Below are 9,053 nucleotides of genomic sequence, written 5' to 3'. Positions count from 1 at the left end.
GGAGTGTTGGGGAGACATTTTCGTGTCTAAAATAGGATATTTTTGGGAATGAGTATCGATACTAAATGAACAATACTATTATTGTTCTTTAAGTGTACAAAGTGATTTTGTTCTAGTAGTATCGATAATCATGCAATGGGTACGACATTATAAGTAAGGTATCGATACTCGTAGGGTGGTATCGATATCGAGTTCACTTAGCAGACTTCAGTAGTCATTTTTGGTATCGGTACTCATGAGACTATCGATACCGTAAACCAGAAGTATTGATACTCCCCAATAAGGGTATTGATACTTAGGAATTTTTCAAAACATTAAAGCCAAATTTGGTATCGGTACTCAGGAAAGTATCAATACCGTAAACCAGAAGTATCGATACTCAAGAAGGAGTATAAATACAAGCCCTTTGTTATCAACCTTTAATGATTCAGTAGTATTGATACCTAAATGTTAGTATCGATACCCAAAGGCCAATGTCTATATTGAGGAGCTTAGTATCAGTACCCACGAACAGTTTTGGGTAAGAAACCCTAAGGGTTTTAAGGGTTAGAATTAATGGACCCAATAATACCAGAACACCATGAAATAAAACTACAAGTGAGAAAAAAATAAACTTAGAACAGTTAGAAACAACAACAACTATAATGACATAAAACTAGCCTTAATTGATGTTCGGGACACAGTCAGGACACTGGAATTACTTTAGCATATATGATCGTATAGTTGGATATCCCAGTTAGTGCCAAGACACTTAGCCGCCAGTTGGGCACAGATGCCCTAAGACTCGACGGAGTAGTTGGTCAGGCGTACGCTCTCAATGTAATTCCGGATCTCGCCCATTTAGGAAGACTAGAGGGATGTGTGAGCTCTGAGATGCAGAACCCTCAGCCACACCATGATGCCTACTTTAGTATGTTAAATCAATATTCTCGTGTCTTTATACATGTGCCTCTAGCATGCACATTTAGTGAATGCATTTAGTATAGTGTAGTTATTAGGGATTAGGGTGTTAGATACATTACTATTGAGATTTTCCAAGTTTGCGATTTGTAATTTTCTATTTGAGAGAGTGTCTCAAGAATTTGGGGTATAATTCTTGAGAGAGTTGTAAGGTTACACTTTGTCCTCAAAGGTTGATACAGATTAATAAATTTGTGGAAATCCTTAGTTTGGATAGCTAAAGTAGTGGATGTAGACTTTGATTTAAAAAGTCGAACCACTCTAAAATTCTTGTGTTCAATTTTTATTTTTTCTTAAGCTTCCACCAAAATTTTTATTTGTCAATTCACCCATCTCTTGACTATTTCATCCTCTTGATTGACTCAACAATCATGTTTAATAATGTAGGTAGACTAAAGGATATGCAAATTACAGAAAACACAGTCTTCAATCTGTATAGATAAACATAAATAAAGAAAACATAAAATTTAACTAATCACTTCCTTTTATCTTTATTTTCTTCTTTAAAAAGTCTGTCGAGAGTAATCTCGACTTTGCTGATCTTATCGAGTTTTTTTACAATGGTAACCGAATTCACCTTTCCTACGACTGTTAGTTTCTGCTCACTCACATTTGTCGCTATTGTATCAACGCATGTTCATCAAAATCTGACGCCAAAACTAGATAATGATTTTAGAGAAACAAAAATATCTCTTGATAGAGTATTATTCCATGTATGTCAGCAACGGTCTCCATAACTTTCATCTTTGTCTTTTCATCATTCATGGTCGTGATTTTCACAATCACCTCTTGAAATTCAAAAGTTAATATTTATTTACCCATATATATATATATAAATTAATTAAAATTAAAATACCTGTTGAGGATATTTCTTGGAACGAAAGCACGATAGAACCATCTTAAAATAAAGAACACTGAACTTTTATTTAAAAAGTTCTTTCAAAAAAATCACAGACAACTTGATATATAACCTTTATCTCTCGTATTTATTTATAGGTATAGTTAATTGAAAATAAAAAAGAATCTTATTTAATAGAGATTATAAAAATCAAATTTTCTACTTTTAATCAATATTAAAAAGTTGATATTTTCTTAATTTATATATTAAATTAAGTTTTCCACTTTTTTCCTTTTAATTTATATTTTCGTTAATGATAATCAAATCAAATTCGAAGTAACTACAACCATGAAAATAAGGTAAGAGAAAAGAAAGTTACAATTCAATGAAAGGTCGTCAAAAATGTTGCATATGTATATATATGACTACTGTAATAATGTCTTAAATAAGCTATTACGAACAATGGATCTGACTTTCTTTTTTTAAAATACTGATCATATTCTTGCAATATTGAATGAATTAGGAGTATTCAACTTCTTAAAGAACCTTCATAATTTTTTCCTTTTGATTTTATAATGATTATTGCAGTTATATTTGATAGTTTATGTAGATGTTCAAGCTCAACGATTATATATATATATATATGAATATGAATATGATTCAGTAATAAAATATAGAAATTTTTTAAGAGATAACTCATTATAAAATATATAATTTAGGAAACATTGGTATATTTAAGTTTTTTTATCTCAGGTTTAATATAAAAATAAGTGCTTAAAATTTAAAATTGATTGGTTGTGTTTGAAGTATTTTTCGTTAAAAATAAGTGTATAATAATTGTTGGTATTTACCATTAAAGGAATCCATAAGTGTCATGTATCACGTATTTTTAAAAAAATATATTTTTAAATATTATTATTATTTTTTAAAAAAATAATAATATATACACGTGATATGTGTTATTTAACTTTTTTTTTTACGATAATCGTTTAAAATTATAACCGTAAAAGTTAGACTCGTGTTTTTAATAAAAAAAATTAAACACCAAAATTTAATTTTAAGCATAGTAGTATGCATTTATTTTTGTATTAATCCCTTATCTAATGACAGTTGTTCGGGTTCCTAACAGTTAGCCTAAAAGTATAATCTACTGCGCCTCTCCGTCCGCAAAACCCTAAATCTGTTTCCCTTCGAGTTGAATTTAGTAGGATTCTATTTGCGGAAATATCCTTGAAATTCTTTAATCTCCCTCACTATTTCAAATCTAAGCCATGGATGCACAGCGAGCTCTGCTTGACGAACTCATGGGAACGGGTATTTGGAAACTTCGTATCTATTTGGCCCCGATATTTGTTTATTTATTGGGTTTTGTACGAGTTCATTTTCTAACATTTTTCTTTTGTTGACAAAAAAAACTATAGCTCGTAATTTAACTGAGGAAGAGAAAAAGGGACACAAGGAACTTCGATGGGATGATAAAGAGGTTTGTGCATTTTATATGGTTCGCTTTTGTCCTCACGACCTCTTCGTCAACACTCGCAGTGATCTCGGTGCGTTTTGAATTTTGAATTTCCAGTTGCTATTTGATTCCAATAATAATTTATTACATAATCAGAGAATGTTTTACTATATTCGATGATTCTGTTTCTTATAGTTTCTGAGACGGTTAGGTCTTCTTATTTTCCTTTAGCTGCTTCGTATCTTAGTAGTGGTTACTGAGCTGTGTTAAGAGAATGTGAAAGTTTAATGACTGTTTTATGGTGTTCTGTTTTGGTGGATCAGGACCATGCCCTAGAGTTCATGATCAGAAGTTGAAAGAAAGGTGGGATTCAATGGGCATTCTTTTTGGATGTCTATGCTGTGAAATTTCCATTTTGTCCAAATGCATCACAGATGGCTGTTTAAATGCCTGTGCTTATTCTGTTTGTTTTTTAACCTTGCATAGCCTTGGTGATTAATAGTGAAATTTTAATAAACATTTATGAAGAATGTTACTGATCTTGTGTTTTCCTTATTAAGTTAGCTTCTTCATATGTCCATGTAGGATGGAACTTAATTATGCATTACACGCGGTATGCTAAGGTGTTGCTGGTTTTTCTTTTTGAGGTAACTGATCTAAACATTCCGATCAGATATTTACAAGGGGTATGAAGAGATAATTGAACTCTTATCATCAAAGGATGTTATTGGAAAAAAGGGGGGAAGGATGTTTTATGTTGGATCCTTTCTAAACCTTTGATTTTCTTACAAAGAAATGCTTTAGGACCTCAATTTTATTTTCCAAGGGGAAATGAAAAAAAGATTATGTATTCTAACTTTCCATGTAAAATGGAGCGGTATTAGTCACAATAATTAAAATTGAGGAAGTAATTATAGAGGTAATTGATTGTGTTCCATGCCATTGGTGCTTAGCTCTTGAAACCTTGCTTTTTGATTTCCCTCCTTCAAGTATCCACAGTTAACATTATTGCCATCACAGTCAGCACCATCAGAGATACTGGGGGATTTTTCATACCAATTAATTGGGGGTCATTTACTTGCTCAAAATTGCATGTCTACTTTTATATCTGTTTGAATTGTAGTGACATTCTGGATGTAACATTTTAACATTACCTCTCTTCTGTATTATTAATGGTATCATTCCTGGAAATCTAAATGGGTGACTGATGCACACAGGAGAGCAAATTTTTCTATATCTTTTCCCCTTTGACCTGTCTCAAACCACTGTCCCTTTGAAACAATTTTCGGATATACTTTGCCTTCTGAGTAACTTGTTCTTGTCTCATCTGATATGTTAAAGGATGAGATGGTATTGTTACAAGAATGAAGTAAAATTTAACCAAAGCACATTAATCTTTGGGGTGACTGGTAATCCCTTGGCAATATATGGTAATATCAGATGAGAAAAAGTTGCAGTAATTCACTTTTTAGTAAGTATATTTTGGGTGCATCATGCTTTTTAAAGTAAACCTGCCTCGCAATTATAGCTTACTTACCACGTGTGGGGAAAAATTTCTTTTAAGATGTGCTGGAAAAAATTGTGATCTAAAGTGCCCCACGGTTTAAGTTATATCATTGCTGCTGCTTTCATATCTGGTTCCCTTATGCTAAATTGCTGCTTGATATTTTTCCCTTGTAAGTTGCACGCAGTATCTTGCATTGTTTACAAAAAATAACTTGTCTACTAGCTATTTTGCAGCCTCTAACTTTGGAGGTTGAGTTGTCTGGAGTCTGGACCAGTTCTGTTTTTTCTGATCAATGTACATTTTTCATGTGGGATTCATATTTTAAGTTGGTGTTTGATATTTGTGACTTTAGTTTTGAGAAGTCCTCCAGACACGATGCATATGTGCCGAAATTTGAAGCTGAACTGGCTAAGTTCTGTGAGAAATTGGTGGGTTCCATTTCCCTCACTTTTTAACTTAATATCCCTCTTGTTTTCCCGTGACAACACTTGTATTCGTATATCACATAACATGCCTACACTGTCTAGGTGATGGACCTTGACAGAAGAGTTAGGCGTGGACGAGAACGCCTTGCTCAAGAGGTAGAACCAGCACCACCTGCTCCACTATCTGCAGAAAAGTCTGAACAATTATCTGTCTTAGAGGAAAAATTAAAAAATCTGCTGGAGCAAGTGGAGAGCCTTGGTGAAGCTGGAAAGGTGGATGAAGCTGAGGCACTTATGAGAAAGGTGCGGTTAAGGTTTTACATTATCCTTTAGTGATTGATCCAAAAGTTTATTCTAAATGTTGTCACATACCGGACAGACAGCAGTTGACCACCTTGGAAATTTTCTTTTTGTCTGATTGCGTCTTTAATATGTTTATTTTTTTCCATTTCACTTATGGCTTTTAAATTTATCACAATAGGCATTTCAGGTTTTGAAGTTTGACCTTCTGTGATATTTGTTTAGGTGGAGGCACTTAATACTGAGAAGACAGTCTTGACTCAACAACCTCAAAATGATAAAGTATTGATGCTTGCACAGGAGAAGAAAATGGCTCTATGTGAGGTTTGTGGATCTTTTCTAATAGCTAATGATGCTGCTGAGAGGACTCAATCCCATGTTACAGGAAAGCAACATATTGGTTATGGAATGGTTCGGGATTTCATCGCCGAGTTCAAGGTAAATGTTTCTGAGTAGAATGCTTTGTGGGTGTCAGTATATTTATCCTTCTGTTGTGAATGAAGAACCTGAATGAACTTTTCAGGAAGCAAAGGAGAAAGCGAGGGAAGAGGAAAGATTAGCTAGAGAAAAAGAAGTTGAACGGAGAAAGCAGAGGGAGAAGGAATACGAGAGCAGGAGCAAAAGTGATTCAGGTGATAGGGACAAATATCAGGATCGAGACAAGGATTCAGACAGATACCGAGAACGTGATTTGGATCATGAAAGGTCTCGAGAGAGGAATGAGAGAGGTAGTAGGGATGGAGAGAGGGAATGGAGGTACAAGAATGGTAGGGATGGGGGCAGAGATAGGCATCATAATCTCAGCAGGCCCCGTTCCCCTGGTAGACATAGTAACAGGAGGTCCTCAAGAAGTCCAGTTCGCCGATATTAGTGCCATTCTGTACAATAGTTGTTTTGGCTTTGAAAGCCAATGAGGTAGACCTCTTATTTTATTTCTAGTTTATAAACGTGTGCTTTTGGAGTAGAGCTAAATTGTCACCATGGATGAAACTTTTTTCTTGGTAACTCACAGCTTTGTTGGGACTGTACCAACTCCTCCCTTTCATCAAAATTACTAGAGAAGAAAAGGGTTGAGGTAGGTATAACAATATTATTGTTCCTTTTATTTTGGTTGGACTAAACTTATATCACGCATCTATGGACATTGTTTTGAGTCTTATTTATCCCTGCTTCATTCATATTGCTTTTATCCATAGTCAAGCTGCTGAGAAAGAGGATCTTCTGGCTTCGAGTTAATAGAGCAAATTTCAGTTAGAGCACCACAATGCTTTAGTTGACTTAGGCATCCATTTATGCGTTTTTATTTTATGGTTGTCTCCGTTGATGCGTATGTGGCTTTATATCAATTATTATTTGAAAAGGCTTGCTGTTGTGGAATAGTACAGGGAAAATCTGAGATAAATTGCGAAAGTGCCTTTAACCGTACGTGGTTTGAACCTAGAAGTAAAATTTGACGCATTTCTTATGCCTTTAAAAACCCATGCAATAGAATACTGCACCCTTCTGTTTAGTCTTGTAAGCGGCTAGGTTGAGCTATTTGGTTTCTTGTGATGTTTTTTGTATGATTACAAGTTTACAATGTGATGGATTTGTTGTTTGAATACTGATTTTGAAGGTTGAAATAAAGTTTATTTGGTCCGTGAAAAGGGCCTTATATCTCTTTATTTATATCCAAAAGCTAAAAACGAGAGAATTTCGCTGCGACCTAAATCAGTGTTGGTCCAAGATTGCTATTTTTTCCATGTTTCCTTTTGGTTTTGAGGATAGCCGAGCAATACCATACATTTGTTGAACTATTAATTTTTACGTAACCTTTAGTTTGGAAGTAATTTTTTATTTGACTAGTAATTTCATTGAGTTACCGTGGGGGGCTCCGGTAAATGTAGCAAATAATATTCAACTGTAAGAGTTAACGTCCATTGAACATCTGTTTTGTGAACGGAATAAAATTACCATAGATTCCATTTACCAAGAAACAGGTGCAAACGGGAATCATTTCATTAGTAAAAACTAAAAAAAATGGCCAATACGGAACGTAAACTGGGTTTTTTCAAATTACAAAGTGGAGCAAAATTTAATAATCCAAATTCAGACCCCCGAATTTTACACAATGTTAGCGGTAGGAAGATCAAGGTGGTTCCCATTATCAGACTTCAACAGATCTTTTAACTGATGCCTAGGAGTTGCAAGGCAGGTTGAAAGAACCGGAATTGACATGAGGAGAGCAGAAGGCACATTACTCAAATACTGAATATCAACCGACAGCTGTTGTGCTCCATGATCTGTTATATAGCAAGTACTGAATATCAACCGACAGCTGTTGTGCTCCATGATCTGTTATACAGGGCGGTGGCACCTTCAGCGACCTTCCCAAAAATAACACAGCCAATATGTATAACGATGTAAATGTCACGGAAGAAATAAAAATAATTTAAAAAAATATTCATAACTTTTGGATATAAATAAAGAGATATTTGTAAACTTATCATTAATATTTGTAAAATCAGTACAACATGGGAATACGATTACAAAGGATTTATCGATCAGCTCGATATCTTAGGAGATGTAGGTAGTGTTTTCTATTGTGGCCTTCACCTCTACAGTGGCCACCACCTCTACAGTGGCCACATAACTTTGATAGACCTTGTTCTCTTTGAGGGTCATCCATATTAGTATGAATTTGATTAGATTCAGGATAATCCCTCAACTTTCTTCATAATTACGGATTGGACAATCATTCTTCAGAGACAGTAGGTGGACAATATGCATTGTTCGGGAGATACTTAAACTCGTTCATAGGCAGAAATAAATTTCACATTTCCTCGAACTCGTTTTTAACAATGGACAAGGCAATGGGGAAGTTGTTTCTGTCACCATCTTGTGCAACAGTTATCATAAGGATGTATTTGTATAAGCTGTACAGAAAAATGTCATCCACTTGAATCATTTGTTTGTAGTAACGAAAGTCTTCAATTTGTGACTTGAAAGCTCATAATAAGCCTCTAAAAATTCTCCTCCCAGGGATAATTTGTCTATCAAATGTGGTTGCAAGATAAGTGTAGGAGCGAACAATGGTCCCTGTGATGAAATATTCCATTGCGTGCAATAGATGTGGCAACTCATTATACGACTGATCCCAATCACCGTATAGTAGTGTCATAGCTTTCTGTTTGGCCATCCAGGACTTGTAATAAGACGAAATATACCCAAATGTATTTCGTATTGATGTCACAATCATTGATACTGAGATCCTTGGATTTTTCTCCACTAATAGTTTCATGTATGCCACAACTTTCCATAGGTCATTCAATGCATAATTTAAACAAATTTTTAAAAAACGGGTGAAATAGTGGTACATTATCATATTATGCAACTTTTCAAAGGTCATTCAATGCATAATTTAAACAACATTTCAGATAACGAGTGAAATGTGTCTTATCATCTTCAGCAATTTTTCAGTGATGTATCAACTCAAATCAAAAAACTTTTGTGTGGTGCATTTATCACTTCATATCAGGAAAAAAATGTGTTTCTCATAGGCCAAATAATGACCAATTTCACCAA

General features: G+C 34.4%; 1 protein-coding gene across 3 annotated transcripts; it reads left to right on the top strand.

The window, feature by feature from the left end:
• Window positions 1–2,937: 2,937 nt before the first annotated feature.
• On the top strand, window positions 2,938–6,599 carry LOC120187180 (luc7-like protein 3). Of its 3 annotated transcripts, XM_039190964.1 has the most exons (9): window positions 2,939–3,112; window positions 3,220–3,348; window positions 3,581–3,620; window positions 5,117–5,192; window positions 5,292–5,492; window positions 5,715–5,927; window positions 6,013–6,175; window positions 6,206–6,404; window positions 6,502–6,595. In XM_039190964.1, exons 1-8 carry the CDS (start codon window positions 3,070–3,072, stop codon window positions 6,358–6,360), a joined length of 1,020 nt encoding a protein of 339 aa, XP_039046895.1. In that variant the 5' UTR covers window positions 2,939–3,069; the 3' UTR covers window positions 6,361–6,404; window positions 6,502–6,595. The 3 variants fall into 3 exon arrangements, with proteins under 3 accessions (XP_039046894.1, XP_039046895.1, XP_039046896.1); XM_039190963.1 differs by having other exon boundaries at window positions 2,938–3,112; window positions 6,013–6,404; XM_039190965.1 differs by lacking the exon at window positions 2,939–3,112 and adding an exon at window positions 3,843–3,904 and having other exon boundaries at window positions 3,275–3,348; window positions 6,013–6,404; window positions 6,502–6,599.
• The last annotated feature ends 2,454 nt before the right edge of the window (window positions 6,600–9,053 follow it).

The sequence above is a fragment of the Hibiscus syriacus genome, unplaced genomic scaffold, assembly GCF_006381635.1.
Source record: "Hibiscus syriacus cultivar Baekdansim isolate YM2019G1 unplaced genomic scaffold, ASM638163v2 tig00113722_pilon, whole genome shotgun sequence".
In the NCBI taxonomy this organism is placed as follows: Eukaryota; Viridiplantae; Streptophyta; class Magnoliopsida; order Malvales; family Malvaceae; genus Hibiscus; species Hibiscus syriacus.
Note: the sequence above shows the minus strand (reverse complement) of the source record. Positions and strands in the feature narration are given on the sequence as shown.